Raw genomic sequence first — 22,860 nt, forward strand, 5'->3', positions numbered from 1 at the left:
TCTGTAGGCACCTTCTACCTACTTTCCTTGAACCCTCTATTTGCTCTCCAACTATATACATGCCCACCTGCATAAGAATGATCTTTTTAAAAAACTCTAAACTTGATCATGCCTGAAATCTTTTTCTTTTTTTTTTAAGTTTATTTATTTGTTTTGAGAGATGGAGGGAGAGAGAGTGTGTTGGGGAGGGGCAGAGAGAGAGGGAGAGAGAGAATCCCAAGCAAGCTCTACACCATCAACACAGAGCACGATGCAGGTCTCACACAAACCGTGAGATCATAACCTGAACCAAAATCAACAGTCAGTTGCTTAACCAACTGAGCCACCCAGGCACTCCTTGAAATCTTTTGCATTGCCTGTTACCTAAAAAAATAAATTTCCTGATTATTTCATCCATTCATTCATTCATTCATTCACTTAGTGAACAAATATTTAATGAAGGCCTAGCATGTAGCAAGCACTTCAGTGGACACTGGGGATAGATTAGTGACAAAACAAACATAGCCCCTCCTCTCATGTGCTGGTAACTCACCTCTTGGACCCTTGCACAGTTCTGCTCCAGTAGTTCCTAACTACTTGTGATTCTTTCTACCTTTATAATTTTAAGTTTGGTGCTTGCAGAATTGTGTGTCTTGTTAGACTTCCCTTCTCCAGTTTGTCCACCAGGAGAACTTTGAAGCCTCCTTGGGGATTCAGCTTAAATACAGCTCATCCATCTCCCCCTCCATCTCATGATTTCCATGAATAATGGAGTTTCCTTCTCTGCTCTTTGGTGAACCCCATGCATATTTTCTCCATCATGTATCACACTGTAATTATCTGTCAGTGTGTCTGACACCCTACCTTGGATTTGTGAGCTACTTAAAGTCAGAAACAACAGCTTAGTCACTTCTGTGTTCCCAAGATCTAGCTTAGTGTGTAGTAGGTTTTCAATATGTGAGTGTTTGGGGAAAAAAGAAGGAAAGAGGGAGAGAGAGAAAGGGAAGAAGGGGATTTTGAGCCCTTGAAAAAAACTGATAGATCATGAAAATTATTAAGCCATGGAGACTTTGAATGTCTTATACTCTGATCTTCTCATTTGTTAGAGCTGAAGAAATTGAGACCCACTCACTAGCTAGTTGCTGCAGGCCCCTTCTTCCCAGCATGGATCTGTCTCCATGGTTTGCCAACATTCTCAGTAGAAGAAAGGGATGACACTAACCACAATGGCTTTTATCCTATTCATCTTTCCCAAATTCAGCTTTGTTCCTACTCAGAGAGTCATTGTCCCTATCACCACCACCCCCCAACAGTGGCTTTGAATGGCCAAGTCCTGATGGCTTTGAATGACCAAATAGTTGAGGCCTTTTAGGTGAAGAGAATGAGAAAAGGAGCCACAGAGAAGGGGCTTTTTTTTTTAAAGAAAAAGAAATTATAGTCTACAAAATGAAATTGGGAAAGAGAAGAGAAGGAAGATCCAGTGAAGGGACCTGCCAGCACCACCACTAGCTGTTTCTGATGTAGAACCTGATTCATCAAAAACTGGGAATTCTCTTAGACCTTCCTCCAAATTAACAGTGTATTTAAAACTGACCTCAAGAGACATGAGTTTCTTATATATATTCTTTTTATTCTGGAACATATACATTGAGAAAAGAATTTTCAAACACTAATATACTTTGTACAAAATGTGTCATTTATCCCATTTCCTTTTTGAAATTGGGACCAATTTATGTTGAGTGAGCAATGGGTATAGGTCTGATTTTCTTCAAACAAAAATGATTAAGAAAAATAGAATGAGGTATCATGTATTGTTTTTAGCAGTGTATTTTGACACATAATGGAACATTTTGCAAGACGTCCTTGGGGGTAGAATATATATGCCAAAAAGATAGTCGTTTACAAATGTAAAAAGTTAGCCTTCTGGATTGATGCGTTTTATGAGATCTTCATTCATTGTTCTTCTTGACCTCTTCATGCTAGCCAAAAAGCCTATGTTGTTATCTTCAGATATTCCCCTACCCAACTCTAAGTAAGGGCCAAGGCCTTACCAAGTCAATATACTGCACTATTAGTCTTGGGATTTTGTAGTCGTGATGTCTTTTGTTGGCAAATGAGACTCAGTCCACATGCTACATTTTTGTTTTAGAGGAGTATGAAAGATGCACAGCTTAAACTTTCAAATTGTTAAGAAAGTCACCCATGTGGAATGACTGTACAAAAGTTTAAAAGTTCAAAAGTCAACAGAGAGACATTGATAATAAAAAGAGGCGGGAACAGGCACTTTGGACATTAATCTCTTCCTTACACCTAGATAAGAACCAGCAATTGCTATTTTTGTGATTGTGGAGGAAAGTGCTCTGCCCTCCATCTTCTGGGTGTCTTTTCTGCATTCCTTAAGCAAGAGCTTCTTTTGAACTGGGCAGCATTCACAGGATCCACGTAAAGGAATGAATGCCAAACTGAAGGGAAGATATATACCCTAAGACACAGAAATACTGTGATTTCAGAGTATGAGCTACTGTTAGCACAAACCCACTTTACCCCAGAAAAGAAAGGCAGAAAACTGCTTAGGCAGCAATGCCTCCCCTTTCCTTCCGAACACCCCATAACACAGAAGTTAGCTGCTTCCCCCTTGTTCCTATGCCTCTGTCTTCTGAGCCTTGAAGCTGAGTAAAGCCCCAATTGTCTATTTGTGTGGATTGCCTTGAAGCAGGCACAGCGATTAAGACAAACAGACAAACAAAACCATAATATTTTTGGAAGGGAGAAGAGCTCTAAAAAATTTGGCTTCCTTGTTTAATTACTGGGGGAAAACACCTGGCATCCTATAAGAGTGGCAGGTTGATCTGCGTCATCTACTGCCTTAATATCACCTGTCATTTTTATGTTCGTAATGCATTAAATGCTCTCAATGAACAAGCCGTCCCTGAGAATATTTTTTTTAATATTTTGTCAATGATTTCCCTAATGGCTATATGATAATAGTCATTCATTCATTCATTCATTCGACTGATACCTAATTGCCTACTGTGTACCAGGCAAGATATTGAGTGCCAGGGATAAGCTAAATAGACAAAAATGATTGTCTTCATGAAGCCTCCATAAAGGTGGGGGTAGGTGGACGATAAACACAATAAGACGGTGCCAGATGCTGAGACAAATAAAGTAGGGAAGGGGAATAGAAAATGCCGGAAGTAGGGGGGAGAGCATATTTCAATTTTAAATAAATTGGCCAGATAAGGTCACCCTGAGGTGATGACTTCTGAAGAAAATTGAAGATGATGGAGTGGGTCAAGTAATTCTCATGGAGGACAGCAGACTCTGAGACAGGTGTGTACTCGGCATGGGATGAGGAAGAAGGAGAGCAGCGAGAGATGAGTCAGAGAGGTTGGGGGAGGGGGTGATAGGTGACCCAAATAGTGGTGGGTGGCCACTGTAAGAATATGGCTTTACTTCCAGTGACACCGTTAGCTATTGCATTATTTGAGCAAGGGATTAATTTGGTGTAATATATTTTCACAGGATTGTCCTGGCTGCTCTGTTGAAAAGTCATAGTAGGGGTGCAGAAGCAGAAACAAGGAGAACAGAGTGCTTGGGGTAGAATGGTGGGAAATGGCTGGGTTCTGGATATACTCTGAGTGTAAAGCTATATATATATATATATATATATATATATATATACACTAATGGATTGGACACATGGCATGAAAGAGGGAACAAAAGATGATGTCAGGTTCTCTGGAATTGCATTAATTGAGCTGGAGAGCTAATTAGGGAGGGAAAATAAAAAATTTTGGACATAAAATATAAAATGGTTATTAGTCCAAAACAGCAGAATAAGCACAGGTGTGACGTGCTACCTCTCCTGAGATACTGTGAAAATTATGGTAAAGGAACATAAGTATGCAGTGATGAAGAGAATGAGATACGGCACTACAAGATGACATTTTTCAGTAAGTCTGCAGGGAAGGTTGTGAGGAGAGTGTCTATGAAACAGAGTGGAGAGAATTCTGCACGGTCTAGGTTCCATAGAGAACTGTAGCCAATGAGGTCACTGACCCCCACTCAAAAGCAGTGGAGACATGCCCCCAAACTTGAGAACTACCAGTCCAGCAGAACATGGAGCAAGACTTAGGGGTGGAAAGAAGGCTGAGGAATTAAAGGAATATGGACAAAACTCTCAGCCCCTCCACCTCCTCCTCTTGCTCTGCATACAGAATAATTGATAACCAATTACTTCCCAGACCAAAAAGCTGAGAACTTGTTTTCTTGTGGAAGTGAACAAATTATTAGAAAAAAATCAGAGGGCGCCTGAGTGCCTGAGTCAGTTGAGCATCCAGTTTCAGCTCAGGTTATGATCTCTCAGTTCAGGAGTTTGAGCCCCACGCCAGGCTCTGTGCTGACAGCTCAGAGCCTGAAGCCTGTTTCAGATTCTGTGTCTCCCTCTCTTTCTGCCTCTCCCCCACTCATGCTCTGTCTCTCACTCTCTTTCTCAAAAATAAATAAACATTAACAAATGAAAGAAAGAAAGAAAGAAAGAAAGAAAGAAAGAAAGAAAGAAAGAAAGAAAGAAAGAAAAACATCATTGTAGCCAGCTTTGGAGTCAAGCATCCAGAGTAAAACTCTTGTGGATACCACACCAGAGTGGCTGACACCCACGTGCTCACCTGAAGGATAAGTCTACAAGTTGGAAAATCTCACATACTTAGAGCTCCCAGTTATCCCCTCTGTTGTCATCCTATAATGTGAAGTAGCAACAAAATGTTCACACGCTACTGAGAAAGCCTACATTATTGAATGATGAAGGAGGCCAAGAAGAACAAAATAAGAAATGATGACAGAAGATACAGGGGTAATTCAAGAAACAAATAATTAAACTAAAAAATTAAAATAGATACCATCTCCAGAGAGAATTTTGAATATATTATATTCATAAGATAACAAGATGTTATGAAAAATAGGAAACAAAAATAAAATCTTTTTTTTTTTTTTGGAAATCTAAAGATAAGATAATGGAATAAAAGTCAAAGTTCTACACAACTGTAGTGAGAAGAAATGAAGGAAATCTCCCAGAGTGTGGACCCAAGCAAAAACCACAGTGAAGGCAGAAAACAGACAAGGAAACATGAAAGACAAAACAACAGCCTTCAGAGAGAAAAGAAAAGGGGCTTCTGGATGGCTTAGTGGGAAGAGCATGGAACTCTGGACCTCGAGGTCGTGAGTTCGAACCCCATGTTATGTGTAGAGATTACTAAAACACACACACAGGAAGAGAGAGAAAAGATAAGAGATACAGGTGCAATCAATCTGAAGAGTGCAAGAGAGAAGGAGAAAACAGAAGAGAGGAAAATATGAAAGACATAGTGCAAAAAAATACATAAGAGCTAAGAACAGATACTGTCTTGAAGATTAAATAGCACACATAGGAATGGACTAGGTTTAGGCAAAATGAGTAGGAGGCTGGAAAATATTAGATAAATGAAAACAGCTTAAGTTTCTTCTCCCCCAAAGAAAATTAACGTAAAAGGAGAGATAAATGTATAAGAAAAGTATTATACAAATATAAGCGCTGCTAAAAGCATGCAGAATTTTCAACAACTGAAGGAGCAGTCCAAAAAGGATGTATACTATGTTGGTAATGAGATTGTTCCCTTTTGATCTGTATTTCCCTGATGATGACTGATGTTGAGTGTCTTTTCATGTGTCTGTTTGCCATCTGGATGTCATCTTTGGAAAAGTGTCTCCGTCTTCTGCCCATTTCTTAACTGGATTATTTGTTTTTTGGGTGCTGAGTTTGATAAGTTCTTTTTAGATTTTGGATACTAACCCTTTATCCCATATGTTGTTTGCAAATATTTTCTCCCATTCCATAGGCTACCTTTTAGTTTTATTGATTGTTTCCTTCACTGTGCAGAAGCTTTTTATCTTGATGAGGTCCGAGTAGTTCATTTTGCTTTTGTTTCACTTGCCTCTGGCGATGTGTCTAGTAAGAAGTTGCTGTGGCCGAGGTCAAAGAGGTTTCTGCCTGTGTTCTCCTCTAGCATTTTGATGATTTCTTGTCTCACATTTAGTCCTTTGATCCATTTTGAATTTATTTTTGTGTATGGTGTAAGAAAGTGGTGCAGTTTCGTTCTTCTGCGTGTTGCCGTCTCATTTTCCCAGCACCATTTGCTAAAGAGACTCGTCTTTTGAAAGCCATGTAGTTCATGGTGATGGGAATATAACAAGAAAGATAATCAGAGTCTAATACGTGACCCTGCAGAAAATTATATTTGCATTTTTGTAATCATGTAAATTTTTATTTTATCGGTTCTAGACTTTTAGAATCAATTTATATGCAAATAACTGAAGTCAATTATGAACAGTAAGCAAGATAAAAACATTTCAACTTTGATCATTTTACAAGCAAATTTAAGCTAACAGAAGTTGAAGGTAAAAGTATTAGCAGGTAAATGTTCTCTTCTTAGAAGCCACGTGATACTGTCTTTAACTGGTGGATTAAGAAATGGTTTAATCATGTTGCTAAGGTTGTAGAGGTGACCAGGAGAAAGGATAGTGGTAACAGAATTCTATCAGGAGGAAGGAAGAAGAGAGACAGGACAACAGATCAGAGTTGGATATTGATAGTTAAATTCTAAAATCAGTCAATCAAGAGAAAGCAGGACAAATATATCATTTGGAAATATGGAATTAAGTCCCAGAAATTTAAGAATAGAAATGAAAATAGCTGTCAAGAAGCAAAACTAGGGTAAGAGTATCACAAGCAATCATTGCTTTTTGTTATAGCCCCTCTGGACACTTTTATTTTTAAAACCAATGTATGTGCTTATTTGATAAATAATTTTTTTTTAATGTTTATTTTTGAGAGAGAGAGAGACAGAGCATGAGCTGGGGAGAGGCAAAGAGAGAGAGGGAGGTGCAGAGTCTGAAGCAGGCTCAGGCTGTGCTCACTTCAGCAGCACATATACTGAAGCAGACTCAGGCTCTGAGCTGTCAGCACAGAGCTTGAGGCAGGGCTCAAACTTACGAACCATGAGATCATAGCCTGAGCCAAAGTCGGACGTTTAACCAACTGAGCCACCCAGGTGCCAAAATAAATAATAAATTTTTAGATTAGTACCATTTACTAGGCATGTGTTGGGGCTGTCACTGGTCTAAACATTTAATATACATTATGTCCCTTAATTGTCACAAGAGCCTATGAAATAAAACCTATGATTTCCTCCTTTTTATAAGGCAAATGGATATTAGACAGGTAAAAAACAAAAACAAAAACAAAAACAAAAAACAAAAAAACAAACTTGTCCATGATGATTCTATCAGGCAGGGGTTACATTTGACCTTGAATAATAGAAAAGCAAACCAAATGGTAGCTTAGATAAATTAAGGATTTTTCATTTATTACCGTCTTGTTTGGTTTGGGTTTTTTTGTTTTTTTTTTTAATTTTTTTCCGCTCATGCAGCAAGAAGACTAAAGGTAGGTTTTCTGGACCCTGTGATTCCCATGGCCATTTCCTCATAGACAAAATGCCTCTGTGGCTCCAGCCGTTACATGTGTGTTCCCAACAGCAAAAAGAAACGAGCCTCTACAGCAGAAACCACATTTTCCCAAACTTCTGCTAACATGTGGTTTCCTGTGTCACATTGCCACCCTTGCCGCTGGAGTTACAGATTTTTCAGTTATTATATATTGCTGGCCTAAATAATGTCAGGTTTCAGTGAGGAGAGAAGGAGAAAATAGATATTAGGTGGTACTGAGCAGTGGGTCCTACAGCTAGAGAGTAGCAGAGTGGGGTCTGAAATCCAATAAAATTTATATTTAAATAAACTAGCAGAAGCATCAATAATAAGAGAGTCAGTAAGAATGATTACATAAACTAATAACAGTATTTTAATGTTAAATTAGTAGACAAACACAAGTTGTATTCAAGATTCATTCTTCCAAAGCAGTAAGAAAATGACCAAAGATCAGGCAACTGGAACCACAGGCAAAGAGTAGTTTTCCCAGTATAGGAAGGGCTGACAGATAGAGTCCTTACTGAGAGCCAAATACCCCTGCATTTAAAGGGGAAAAAATCCAGCTTATAAAAGATTTGAAATAAAGATGGGCGAGATATAGGGGCTCCTGGGTGGCTCAGTCAGTTATGCAGCCAACTTCAGCTCAGGTCATCATCTCACGGTTCGTGGGTTCGAGCCCCACCTCGGACTCTGTGCTGATAACTCAGAGCCTGGAGCCTGCTTTGGGTTCTGTGTCTCCCTCTCTCTCTGCCCCTCCCCAGCTCACACTCTGTCTCTGTCTCTCTCAAGAAAAACAAAAAAATTAAAGATGGGGAGGTATAATTACAGTATTTGAAACAAATTGATTTCCAAATGAGAAAATTATATTTTAGCAAAATTCCATAGGTTGTTAAAACTTAACGAGGAAGTACCTGTGTGTAGTTTACTAATCAAATTTCAAGGAATGCAGTTTTAATTTTGTGAGATTTCACTTAATGGAGAAAGCAACACTACTTTACTCCCAAGAAATTATGATTGTTCCTTTTATTCCGCTTGATATACATCTTACCAAAAAAATCAGCTGGATTGTCTTTTTCTTTAAAATTTTTTTTCACTTGATCTCCTCAAATGGAATTATTTTTTAACAAATAAACAATGGTATCAATTATAATTACAGACCCTGCTTACACACACTTGCTGTCTATAGTACACAGCACTCCAGCGGGTTCAAACCAAAGTAACGATTAGCGTCAATACTGCTAGGCTTACAAGAAATAATAGCAAGTGTTTTCGTCATAGTGCCATGAGGCTTTTGGAAAGAACCATTTCCAGAATGTGGTGGGTAGACATGAAAGCCATGGAAAGGAAGCTTTAGGGGTTTCATATCAGGGCACTCAGTCAACATTTTCTTTATTGTACAAAAGAGCAATGACTCAGTAAACTAGCTGGAGGGGGAGGAGAATGTCCCTTAGCTGAGGCTCAACATACACCTGAGATTCACAATGGTATAGCTGAAAAACCTATCATTGGGAGAACGTCGCCAAACCAAGTATCTTTCTCCTTTCTTTCACACTGTGCCACAGATGCTGTTCTTTTGAGAGGCTTTATTCTTTTTCCCTTAGAAGAACTCTCTTCACATTCATCTTGAGCATTGCACTTTCAATCGTGTGAACTCTTCCTTAGGTCATCAGGGTACCCATGTACTACAGCAGTGTTTCACTTATCTGGAGAAAGATACTTGGGAAACAATTCTTCGGAATAGAGCCCAAAGCGTAAAGCAAAACTAAAGCATGTCTATGAAGCCGATGTAGATGCCCTAAGCCCTAACACTAAAGCTTCTCTACTTTACTAACTGGGGAGCCTCCTGAGCTCAATGTTGCACACAGTACTCTGAGTTCTTACAACCTATTGTGGCATCGTTCAAGTTACATTAAAAAATATATGAAGTAATTACCCAAATGCTGTAGCCAGGAATAGTGATTGAATACTCATAACAAAGAAAAAGACATAAAAACTAATTTTAAAAGGCATTAATTATAAAGCATGGATGTCATTCTCTTTCCTTGACACATTTCATTCATTCATGAAGTCAACCCAAGTCAAAAGTGTGGATTTATTGCCTATTTTATAAAAAGAATGGGACACAGGGGCACCTGGATGGCTCAGTCTGTTGAGCGTCTGACTTCGGCTCAGGTCATGATCTTGCAGCTTGTAGGTTCGAGCCCTGCTTCAGGCTCTGTGCTGACAGCTCAGAGCCTGGAGCCTGCTTCGGATTCTGTGTCTCCCTGTCTCTCTGCCCCTAACCCACTGGCATTCCGTCTCTGTCTCTCGCAAAAATTAATAAACATTAAAAAAAAAAAAGAATGGGATGCAGAACTATGAGATCCAAGGTGTAAACGACACATATCCTTTTCTTCCACCTGCTTTTCCACAGTACTCCGATGAATGGATATATGTATTGTTCTTATTCTCTTCCATTCTCTGCTCACTGCTTCTCTCCCAGTTCCAATGATTTGGCCTCATGGATACTACTAGGTTCTTACCTGACTAGACTGTTCTAGAGGTAGACCAATCAGAGACATTTGTCAGGATTTTGCATACTGACCGTGAGGTCATCAGACTATCTCCGGTGGTGGGAGGTACCATGTGCCACAACTTTTGATGCAGTTGGTGCCCATGGGAACAAAAATAATATCAGTAGAAAAAATAATGCCACCAGGAGTAGAGAGCAATGGAAAAGCAATAAAGACGATCTCCTTGGCTTTTAGGCCCCAGGTTCCTGATGTCTTATATGTATCTTTTTTTTGCTGCAGTTTGCACAATTTTTCCTTCAATTGCAGGAAATCCCCAGTGTCCTTGATAAATTCTCTTATTTCCTAGGCTAGCTTGACTTGTGCTTTTGTCAATTGCAGCATAAAGTTGTTTGAATCACATAGTCTTTTGAAAGTAATTATGCATCTTTCCTTGATATTACATCATTTGAGTAATATAATTTTCTAGTGTCCCAATAGTGATAATACTGGATCCTAATATGCTCCCTGTCTTTTTTCTTCTTTTGATAGCTATATTTTATTTGACAACCATTTCTCGCTGAGGATGAGATGAACGCTTTGACTATAAGATATAAAACTGTCACTGCCACCTAAAAAAAAGAGAAACTGTACCAGAAATTTTACGAAAATTCTAAAAGTTCGATATACTATCATTTAATGCAGTGACTTCTCCAATAGTCCTTTTTGCTTTTATTTTTTTTAATTTTTTTTAACGTTTATTTATTTTTGAGGCAGAGAGAAAGAGCATGAACGGGGGAGGGGCAGAAAGAGAGGGAGACACAGAATCGGATGCAGGCTCCAGGCTCTGAGCCATCAGCCCAGAGCCCGACACGGGGCTCGAGCTCATGCACCACGAGATCGTGACCTGAGCTGAAGTCGGACGCTTAACCAACTGAGCCACCCAGGCACCCCCCTTTTTGCTTTTAATGAAAGCCTTTGTAACCCATAGACCATCTTTTGCCGTGAAAAGATTCTTTACTGTACCATTAAGACAAATGCTCAGTGATATGAATTCTGATGCATGCCAGTAAGTGAGAGAAATGTGCTCAGCCAGGCAATGCAACTCTGAATGAGCTGCACAATGTCCCTTCTTACTTAAATCCCAAACCGTTACCTGCCTCTGAATAGAGGTAATGGGAATGATACTGTTATCAGTGATGGCAGTAGGGGGGTTGCCAAAAAATGAAAACTAGGTGGACAGCTATTTAAAATTGTTAGGACCTTCATATATCTCACAAATAAGATATATCTTATGTAAAGTATTATTTATTCCAGAAACCTTTTAAAACTTGATTAAATACAATAGATGGAGAGATTGAGGCATCTGAATGAGGCCCTTTGGAAGTACTTGCTTTTAGATTATTATCATTTGTCAATCCTTTTACTTTATTAGGGTAACCATTGACTCATAACTTTTATGTGTATTCGGTATTCCTTTTAGAATATTTTTCTTTCCCAAAGAACTCACTGCATGAAGACATGTTTCAGAGGGCGGAGGTTACAGTCTGCCTTTTCTGTGTGACTCCAGCTGCTTGGTATCAGGTCACAGCCATGGCCTGGGTGGATGCCTTGCATGCCATGATGCCCTGAGTGCCATTTACAACACGCAGTCACTGTGTGGCACTTTGTTTCTCTCAATAGGACTGATAGTGACCACCGGCCTGTGCTTGAGCTCAAACCACAAACAAATCTCTCCCCTTTTTAAAGACAATGAGCACAAATACTCTAAAAGAAAGATGGGTTAAGAATGTTAACAGGGGGGCACTTGGGTGGCTCAGTCGGTTGTATCCAACTTTTGATTTCAGCTCAGGTCAGGATCTCATGGTTCATGAGATTGAGCCCCACATCAGGCTTTGCACTACAGCACTGAGCTTCCTTGGGATTCTCTCTCTCAAAATAAATAAATAAACTTTAAAAGCAAGAATGTTAACAGGAAATTTGCAGAAACAAAAAAGTAGAACAGTCCCAACACATATAAAATGATTCTCCACTATCCTGGTAAATCAGGGGTGTTTATTAAGAACATGCAAGATCCCACATTGCATTTATCAGATTTGTGAACATTTTCTGAAAGCCTAATAATAGCAGGTGTTTTTGAGCATTTGGTAAAATGCAAGCTCCCCTACACTGCCAATGGGAACATCGTGTCCTTATCATTTTGGTGAGCAAGTATCAGCATCTGGTACTGATGAAGATCCATGGATTCTAGGAATTCATGATATTGAATATATTCAATATTCTATATTGATAGAGAATCTCCCAGATGTGGCTTAAAGCAATAAGAAATAGGTTTGTACAAACAAGACTTTCTGAAGGAAAAAACCGTAAATGTTCATCAATAAAAAAACGGATTAATAAATTATACATTCCTATAGTGGAATAGTATCGTAGGTAAAATTAGTAACTAGACCCACATGCAGAAGCAAGGATACATTTAAAGATATAATATTGGTTGCAAATAGTCCCTGGCCAAAGATGCATAAAGTATGATATGATTTATGTAATATTTTAAATATACAAGGGTCCATACCAGGGACCAGCAAACTTTTTTTCTGTATAGGGCCAGATAGTAAATAATTTGCCCTTTTCAAACTCTCTTACAACTACTGAATTCTGCTATTGTAGCCTGAAAACGGCCATAGACAATAAGTAAATGCACAAGCATGGCTGTATTCCAATAAAACTTTATTTACAAAAACAGGTGACAGGCTGGCTTTAGCCCTCAGTCCTCAGTTTGCTGAATCCTAATTTATCCCCCATGAAAATAGATGTGGTATTGACATCCAGATATCAATATAGAATCTGGTCCTGGAGAAAGGGAGAAAAATGAAACTAGAGAGAAGCACAGCATGGAATTAATCTGTACTGCAAAATCTTAAGGATATATTTTTAAAAAGTACTGAAGTAAATATGGCACAGTGTTAACATTTGTTACATTTTGATCTGTGTTACTTAAACTATTCTCTGTATTTTTATGTGTAAGAAAAATACATAATGTGTAAGAAAAAAAAAAGATTAGAACAAATACATTAAAGTTTTAAAGATAACATAACTCCGAACCTTGGGAGGAGAAACATCTGCAAGAATTCTATTTCTTCCAGAACCCTCTGTCTTTGCCTGTATATCCCTTGCAGCAAAAGTTAGGCCAAGAAGTTAAGAGTGTGAATGCCAAAGGGAGAAATTTCTCTCTGTTCTCAGAACTAGTCATTATGGTTGAACTGCTTCATGAATGGCATTTGCATCTAGGGCAAGGGTCGAGCATTTGTGATTGGATCTCTCCTTACATTGGTTAAAGCAAGTGTGAGTAGAATTTGTGACCCACTTCTATCAAAATTCCAAGACTTTAGACCTGTACTCTGTGACTGGGCTCACCCCTGTCTCCATCTTATTTCTCCTCTAATTTCATCATTATAGCATGTCGATAAGGTGTTTAGTTCATAAACTCCATAGGTTGCTTCATCATCATAGTACAGCAGTAAGGTATACAGATTCCAGGGCCAAATGTCCTGGGTTCAAATCTCAGGGGTGCCTATAATGAGCTGTGTGACCTTATGCCAATTATTGATCACCTTAGCTTTCTCATTTATACAAATGGGATGGTAGTAACAGAATTTATCTCCTACAGTGCTTGTGAGGATTCAGTGAGCTAATTATTTGCCAAATGCCTAGACTAGCCCCTGGTAAATGCTGAGTCACTGTTTTATATGGAATACATTTAAGTGGATTTACTTGTCTTTTTCATCTTGTTTAACTGTATCAGCCACCTTAAAATTTTCTAGAACAAAATGACAGAGAGCACAATATCTGAGAGTACAGGGTTTGGAGCCCAAGAAACTAGTGATCTAATCCCAAACTGTGACTTTTATTAGCCCTGAGAATGTAATTCACAAGTGCTTTGTAACTTTGAATCCTCCTCTGTAAAATGAGGCTAGTAACAGTACCTACCTCCTAGAGAATTGTTGTGAGAACTAATGACGGTATTATTGCAAGGGACCTAGGTCAGTGCATAGTAAACACTCAAACAGTACTTTTAAGAGTAATGGACAAATGTGAAACAATTGTTGGCAGCATTAAGCAAACACCTAAATCCTGTGCCAAGAATGGCAGAACTGAAATGCCTTTAGAAATGCAAGTGCCTTAACTTTGTGACCCGGTAGGGAAACTTTGTATCCATAATGGTGTCAAGACTGGCGCTTACAGTAAGTGCACCAGAACCTCTGGCAGGGGTGGGGTGTGGAGGGGGGGATGGTGAGGGAATTTCAGAAACAGTCTTGCATATGTTAAGACACAAACAGGTGCATTTAAACTCCAGATGAAATTCCATGGAAGTTAACCTTCAGATCAACTAGTTCAGATCTCTATCTAGGTCAGGTCTCTGTTGTCCCCTTCATGGGAAAAGACTGATCATAGGACAGAAAACATCATTTAAGAAGCTTCAGGGTTGAAACAGCAGAAGTTGGGCCAAGCTTAGTGGCAATCATCAGAACCTTGTCTATGAAAGTGGAAAAACAAACCCTCCAGATTAAAATTAGAAGCTGTCCTTCCAGTGCCAAACTCACCAGGGCCCAGTGTTGAATTTATGAGAACACTGCCAGGGTGGGATCAGTCTATCCTGCAGCAAAGCATATGCCGTATCTCAGGAAGAGCCAAGGCTGCTTTCAGCGACTTTGGCCATGTCTTTTTAAGCAGGCTGTTCTTAGCGCAGCTGTGAGATCTCTTTGGTTATTCTAAAACAAATAACCAAAATAATTTCTTTATTTGCTTGGGGAGCAAGTAGACAAAGATTAGAATAATGTTTCCTAAACCAGGTCCTGGCACACATTACTACTCAAAATACTCTTCCTGGCCTAGCAGTATGCTCAAACAAACATCAGTATGCCTAAAAAATACAAGGGTTTCTCGAAAAATATGTGGATTCTGAGTCTGAAGATCTGGTGTGGAGCTTAAAGTCCTTCATTTCTACCAAACTTTCCCTCAGTGCTGCAAGTCTACTCTAGAACCTTGCTACCCATAGCATGGATCAGTATAGACTTCACTTGGGATGTGCATTCTCTGTCTCCTACCCAGACTTCCTGAATTAGCATCTGCATTTCAGCAAGACCCTCAGAGATTTCTATGTACATGCAAGTTTCAGAAGCACTGAACATATGGGAATCAATTCCCTCAAGGCATTGGTTGCACATCGTCTACACAATGTAGCTACTTCTGGTACCCAGAAGTTCTGAAATATGTTATCCTGCCATAGCCGACTCTAGCAGAGCTCTGCCCATATCCTTTCCAATCCTTTTCCATCTTCACACACAATACCTTGATGGCTTTCACTTCCAGCAGCCAGCACCCTTGCCTCTGTTGGCTGTTCCTTCTGAATGCTGGAATCCCCTTTGTACTATCAAGAAAAGCAGAAGTACCTGGGGATTTCCATCACCTCCAGCAGCCCTTAACCAAGAGTAACAGGCACAGGGACTGCCATATTCCAGCTCTATGCTCTTCATCAAAACTCAACTTTGATGTGTGGTCTACATCAGGATGGAAAAGGCCAAAGTTCCCATGTGCCTGAGTTTGTTTGGTGTCACACCCTTCTACCTTCTAACCTTCTCAGTCCTGCTCAGTCCACTATAAATTTGCCATGGAACGCTTTATAATAAACCCATTCCTCGTCAGTCCTTGGCTCAGGGTCTGCTTCCGGGGAATCCAAAGTAAGATACGTGCTGTTTTAGCTCAGGATGATAGAGACAGAAACCAGTACCCAGGTAAGAGTTGGGTTATCTCTAAAGTTCCCTTGACCACTGCTTTAGTCCCTGAATCTTTGGTTTAGCCTGGGTCAGATTTTTTGAATATCTCAAAGAGCTGCAGGAAGCCAATGAATTCTAGGAATTCCACACGTAGAAATTTAGATGTTCATGTTCTGACAATGTGATGAAAATAAATTGTGCTTTACTTTCTGAATTAGCTAACCGTGGCTGTGTAGTGAGGGTGGTGATGATGCTATCCTTTGGCTGGCTTTATAAAAGACCCATTATAAAAAGCTAAGCATCTAGAAGATGGGCACTGACCAAAGGCTACAGCCACAGCCACAGCCACCCACTACCTGTGGCTAGTGAATACTTGGAAGGTTGTCAATGTAAATTGAGATGGGCTATCAGTGTAAAACCAATACCTCACTTCAAAGACTAAGTACACAAAAAGAGTACAAGGGGCACCTGGGAAGCTCAGTCAGTTAAGCATCTGACTCTTGATTTCAGCTCAGGTCATGATTTCAATGTCATAAGATCAAACCCCATGTCAGGGTCCACACTGAGCTTGGAGCCTGCTTGGGATTCTCCTTCTCCCTCTCTCTCTGCCCCTCCATTGCTCACACTTTCTCTGTCTCTCTCAAAATAAAGAAATAAACACTTTTTTAAAAAAAGAATATAAAATAGCTACATTTTATGTTGATTACATGATTAATATTTTTGAAATATTAGTTAAAATAAAATATACTACTAAAATTAGCTTGAGGTGCCTGGGTGGCTCAGTCAATTAAGCATTCAACTTTGGCTCAGATCATGATCTCACAGTCATGGGTTCAAGCCCCACACTGAGCTTTGTGCTGAGAGCTCAGAGCCTGGAGTCTGCTTTGGATTTTGTGTCTCCCTCTCTGTCTGCTCCTTCCATGTTCCCACTCTGTCTCTCTCTCTCAAAAATAAATAAACATTAAAAATATTTATTTAAAATTAGCTTCACCTGTTTGTTTCTAAATTTTTTAATGTGGCAAATAGAAAAATTTAAATTACATACATAGCTGATGTTGTATTTCTATTGGGCTGGCTATAATAGAGATCTTATCTTTCAACCTAGAAGGTCAGACCCAGTTAAGTTTCCCCAACTCTTCATAATGCCTTCACTGTACCTATTTCTGGTATGGAATTGGCCCCCTAGTAAACATGATATGGTACATTGACCTCAATTACAGATACTTTCACTGATGCGTAAAGTTGCCATGGAGGTAGAAATGTCTAAAGTCTGACCTTTAGCTCAGAAAATATTATACAAGAAGCGTATTGTAAAAATCAGGGCCAGTAGGTAATTACTCTTAGTTTAAAATGATCAAATTTGAGGAAATTTATTTTAAAGCTATTAAAGAGTTATTCCAGTGCTTATTTGCTTATACATGAAGTTTCGTGGTCAGCTATTTTCCTTCCCTCACAGTTACTCTGGGTCACATCTTCCAAGTCTTCCACCAATAGTGTATAGAGTTCAAGGCCTCCAAAATTACCTCCTAAACTGGGATAGCTTCCTAGCTGAGTTCCTTCTTTTTGGTTTCTCAGCCTCAACTCCATTCTCCACATGGCCAAGAAAGAGATAATCCCCCTAACGCACAATCCAGCCTCGGCTCTCCTCCTCTCTCACCCTAAAAAAGGCCTTCAGTGCTATGGAATTTCTTGCTAGATTCTCTCTGGATACCTCAACAGACATTAAATGCTCTCCATACTCTGCCCCAATTTTCCTTTTTTTCACTGCAACTACCCTTATTTTTTGCAATTCCTATGAGACTACTCACCATTCTCTCTAAGTCTTACCTCTGATTCTTCTCCCAGACAGTTTTCTTTACTTAGAATTCCTTCTTCCTTCTTCCTTCTTCACCACTCTATACCCCAAGTCCTATCTAAAATGTTACTGTATTACCTGATGGTATATTATCAATACCTTAAGTCAGAGGGCAAAATACGGAAGACCAACAAAACAAAGTAGAAATAAACTAGATGGAAAAGCCGTTGAACTAAAAAAACATGGTTTCTTAGCTCTCATGTCCTTTTCTCTTAAAGAATTGGGTGGGGGGGGGTGGGTAGAGTGGAGGCACAATGTTAATTCTGTGTTCAAAATTATCACCCAGAATGGAACTTCAACTTTTTTTGTAGATTTACTCTTTTCTGTTTTCTTGGAAGCCAAGTGAGAACACTGGTGAGCAGTGTGAGGTAGGGATTGGATTAGGGGAGTAGTGAGAGGCTGCTAGAATTGCTGGGGAGACAGAGTATGGTATACAGTATGACTTTGTGACTGCAACTGATTTTAAGAACTTGTAGAACTATAACTAACATTTTAAAGTTCCCTGGTATAGCTGCTTTGGCTTGAGTAGCAAAGTAGGAAGATTACATTTGCAGGTGCATTGAAAATATATTTGACTCTATCTTAAACTCTTCGGTAACTCTTTCTCTCTTTACAATGCTAGGAAACTAGTAAAAAGTACTTGGTTACTGAAAGGCAACATACCAGTTTTCTATCAGTAAGGATTTTTAAAAGCAGACAAAATTTTGTTTATGTGATAAGAACATTTCCTTCAAAAGGAGCAGTTACTCAGGGCTTTAAATTTAATTATGTCATTTTTATAAAAAAGAAAGAAAGAGAGAGAGAAGACAAGTAAAGGAAAGAAAAGAAAAGAAAAAAGAAAAGGAAAAAGTCCCTAAGGCATACAGACTGAACTAATTTGTCTTCCTGGTAGCCTAGCTAAAAACATGTGTCTAGAGGCTGTACAGTATGCAAGCTAATGCAAGTGTGATTTACATCTTTCAGGAATGGACAAATGAGGTTTTCAGTTTGGCAACAAACCTGCTGGCCCAAAACATGTCCAGAGACGCATTTCTGGAAAAAGCGTAAGTAGCCCTAATTTTATTGCTAAGGGTGTTGCTTCTTCTGAGTCAGTTTCCTTTGTCCTTTGTGAGTTTTTTGTTTATGCTGCACTGGCTTCTTACATTGATAAACATAAATTTCCCTTTGGGATTTGTTAGAGAACTGATACCTCCAGTGTTTAGAATTGGTAAACTTCCAAGAAAGATTGCTCTTTCCTCCAAGCTGCACATCCGTGTTAGGCTGAGCTCTCCTGAATGTCAATGCCTTTGACACACAATAAGGAGACACGTCCAAATCCTGGCAGCTGTGCTCAGAACCAAAAATTATTAATTTCAGAGGGTCCTCTGCTTCTATATACATATGCCTGTGTCATATCAATTATTTATCTGAAGAAGGAAAAGAACAACATACAGTACTCATTTCTCTAGAGTCTTAGATCTCTGATAGATTCTATAATAACTTCCCTGCTTACTTAAGTCATAAACTGATGTCCTGATTCCTGCCTGCAGATCCCAGAAAGTGTTAGTAAGAAAGGAGAAAGAGAAAAGATGCAGAGGAAGGCACAGAATAAAAAGGAGGAGGAAAGACAAGCAAAACAAGATTACTCAATCACCCTGGAATTACACAGTCTTTCTAAAAATAATTTGACCAAGGAAAATAATGATTTTTGCCAGATGAGCAGCAAGGAAAATTTGCTGTGTTCACTTTGGAGGCTATGGATGTCCAGGGGGTTGGAAAGCCTTGAAATCAAAACCACAAGCAGAAACATTACTAGGTGGTCCTCTGTTTACTTATTAACTTTCTCTTTTCCCTGTTCTTCTGTAAGACATACCCACCATTCCAGACCTAAGACTCCAGGCTACATTTCTTTCTTACTCTTCTATGAATTGCTTTTACTGTTAATACTGCACAGGTCATTACTTAAATGCTTTTTCATCTGATCATCTCCTCTCTAGTTTGTCACCTTGATGACCTTTCTAATGCCTCTCCCTACCCGCTGCCTTTCTTCTCTTTACTGTCTTTGAGTTTATCGCCCTTCATCTATGAGAACTTTCTAGAACATCTAATGTGCCAGGTAGAGTTAGTGGAAGAGGACACAGATAAAGAAGACATTGTATCTGAAACATAGCATGTTATAGCTAGTAAAACATCTACTTGGCTAATCATTGTCTAGTTCGGATATCCCTTTCAAACAAGTGTATCCCTATGAATAGCTGCTATGGGCATTCTAGAACATGCCTTTTGATGAACATGTTATAACCAGTTCTGTTGCATATATATCTAGATATGGGATTGATGGGTCATAGCATGTGCAGTTTCCTAAAGTGGTAATCCCAATCCACACACCCATGAGCAGCATTCAAAATTTCTGTTGCTCTCTCTCTATCCATATGTCCATAAGCAGTTGAAGAGATAAATACAGTAGCTGTATTGACACAATGGAATACTTTGCAACAATGAGAGTAAATGATCTACAACTATAAGCGAAAAATAAGGATGGATCTCAAAAATATGAGAAGCCATACACAAAAGAATGTTATTCCATTTATATAAAGTGCAAAACAGGCTAAAATGAAATCTGTGTTGTTTAAAGTCACAATAATGGTTCCATTTTGGGGACTGGGCTCTGGAAAGGGGCACTAGAGGAGCTTCTGGGATGTTGCTAAGGTGATCATGTTCTAGTTCTTGATCTGGGTACTGATTGCAGAGACCTAAACAGTTTGTAAGATTCAATAAATTGTACATAGGCATCAGCCCTTTTCTATGTATTTTATTCCTTAATAGAAAGCATTTTAAAGATTAAACACTTGTTTTTCTGCTTCTCCAACAGCTATACGAAGCTTAAGCTGCAAGTCACTCCAGAAGGGCGCATTCCTCTCAAAAAGTAAGCTTCGGGAGCCCTTCCCAGTGTTCATGTGCTTTTCTCAAAGATTTGACTACATGCCATGGCTCTGTTTCATTTATCCACTGGCCCAATGGGAGCGTGAAAATGCATGGTAACCTTGTTCTCCCTCATGCTCCATGTTCATGTCAATGCAGCTAGTTTCCTCATAGGGATTTTCCTGTGGCATCATTTTCAAGAAACAACAAAGCAGGAAATGGGTAGAAAGGGTGGGAAACCTTACTGCTAAACCCAAAAGGCCATCTGAGATTCAGATCTATTCTAGGAATAGAAATTGGGCAACTTCAATGCCTCTTTCTACCAAGATGACGCTAGCCTTGAAGGAGGAGCTGCAAACTCAAATGTCAACAGAAACCAGGCAGGGAACTTACATGATGTTGCAGGCCAGGAGTGGGAAGAACTAGAGTAAAATTTATCTAGAGGAGACAATGACAGCTCACCTCTACCATATTCCTTGTGGGACCAGTGGGCTCTGGATGCTAGATTTTGTCATGTTTCAATAGAACCCATAAATTCAAATTATTGAATAAAATCCAGTTTTAATGCAGTACTTAAATATTATTTTGTTAATAAATTGACCTCTCTTTTATTGAAGTATAGCTGATGCACATAAATTTTATTTTTTAAAACCAAATTACTGACCAAAGGAAATATGTCCTTAGTCTTTAACCTTTGACTTACTGGTAGGCTCTTATTCATAACAATGTTAAATTATTATTATTATTATTATTATTAAGAGTAATTCATTATCTACTAATAATATTAATAACCTACACCTTTAGAGCAATAGGTAGCAGCAAAAGAGAAAGAGTTATCAAGGATTTATTTAAGTACTTAATATTAGAGGCTACTTAGTGCCATGGTTTTTCATTGGGTCATCACCTTTGCCTCAAAAGGTTGATTTTATATTAGATGTTGTGATTGTGAAAAGCACATACATAGATCTTTTTTAGAACATATATGCAGATGCATGAAGCAATGCATATATTTTAATTCTTTAAAGATGAATGACGAGGAGGTTTTATTCAATGGGATGTTTCTAATGGGTGTCATCGGTAAGTGTGTGGTCCATATCTCATGTGTTGTGACTTCATTTCACAGCATATACCGCTTGTTCTCAGCAGACCGGAAGCGAGTTGAAACTGCTTTAGAGGCTTGTAGTCTTCCATCTTCAAGGGTGAGCATGTTGCTTTTCTGGAATTAGTAGTATTAAACAGCTGTAATAATCATACTGAAATATAGCTTGCCCTCATATTACCCAAACATTTTTTAAGAAGTCCTTAGGACTTAATATTAATATTTACAATACATGGGGCCACTGTAATTATATTTTCTTTCATTTCCATAAACCCAATATTTTATCTACAAAGATCCTTGTTCTTTGTAAACAGTAATTTTTTAGAAACATCTAATATAAAAAGATATGGGCCAAAAAGTATTATTGTTAAGAATTTAAACTTCTCATATTAACAAATCCTTTGTTGACGTCCATTGAGACGTTAGCTAATCAGTATGGATTGTGATTAGGAAGATATTTAAAATATCGATCCATCTTATTCTAACCATTTAAAATGTCTAGTTTTAAGACTTGTAGGTTAATAAGAAATTAACATGAGAGTACATGTTTATAAATAAATATATTTACATTCTCTGCTGGGCTGTGCTCATACAGTTTTTGCATGGAGGGATGCAGAATGAATCTGGAGACTGCCTACTTTGCTCATAAGGTGGTAAGATAGAGGAGAGTAGAGACCCAGCACATTCAAGGCACTCAATGTATGTTGCCCACCTAAAATAATTTGCCTTCATTTCAGTGCAGTCCTATATAACTGGCTCTAAAATGATTTGTTACCATTATTTCTGGGAGAGCAGTCTATTATATAAAATCTTTTTCTCAGGCTATATGCAGAACTCGCCTTTCTATTGCAAATTATTTTTATCCTAGTATCTAAGCAACAAGTAAGCTCTTTCCCAAGGATAACACTTAAACTATAGGAAGAACCTTTTAGCCTCTTGAAACACTCTGGAAATGTTCAGTTTGCACTGAATGAAGTTGAGAAACCATTCCTAAACTTGTTAAGTTATGAAAAAGTATTGAGTGCTATTATTAAATGTAACAGCCCATTCTTATTGTCAATACTTTTTAGGAAAATGCAGTTTATTAAGAACTTCAATAGGTAACAGAAAGAAAAAGAAGAGTGCTCCCCCACTCTGAGTTTCCTGCTGTAGGTGGAAAAAGTGGGTGATGCTACAAAACTGGACAGAGCCATGGAAAGGCTCCCCCAAACATGCTAACCTTCCCTTGAATATGTAAACTGA

The 22,860-nt window shown here is 38.7% G+C and overlaps 1 protein-coding gene across 3 annotated transcripts in view; it reads left to right on the forward strand.

Annotated features, from left to right (window-relative positions):
* The window catches only part of PLCB1 (phospholipase C beta 1), a 695,548-nt gene that overhangs the window by 459,535 nt on the left and 213,153 nt on the right, over positions 1-22,860 (forward strand). For all 3 annotated transcript variants that reach the window (XM_027069591.2, XM_027069592.2, XM_027069593.2), the window contains exons 5-7: positions 18,582-18,661; positions 20,470-20,523; positions 21,643-21,718. In XM_027069591.2, coding sequence (XP_026925392.1) covers positions 18,582-18,661; positions 20,470-20,523; positions 21,643-21,718 — 210 coding nt within the window. The remainder of the gene's footprint in view (positions 1-18,581; positions 18,662-20,469; positions 20,524-21,642; positions 21,719-22,860) is intronic.

Source organism: Acinonyx jubatus, chromosome A3, assembly GCF_027475565.1.
Source record: "Acinonyx jubatus isolate Ajub_Pintada_27869175 chromosome A3, VMU_Ajub_asm_v1.0, whole genome shotgun sequence".
NCBI classification, from domain to species: Eukaryota; Metazoa; Chordata; class Mammalia; order Carnivora; family Felidae; genus Acinonyx; species Acinonyx jubatus.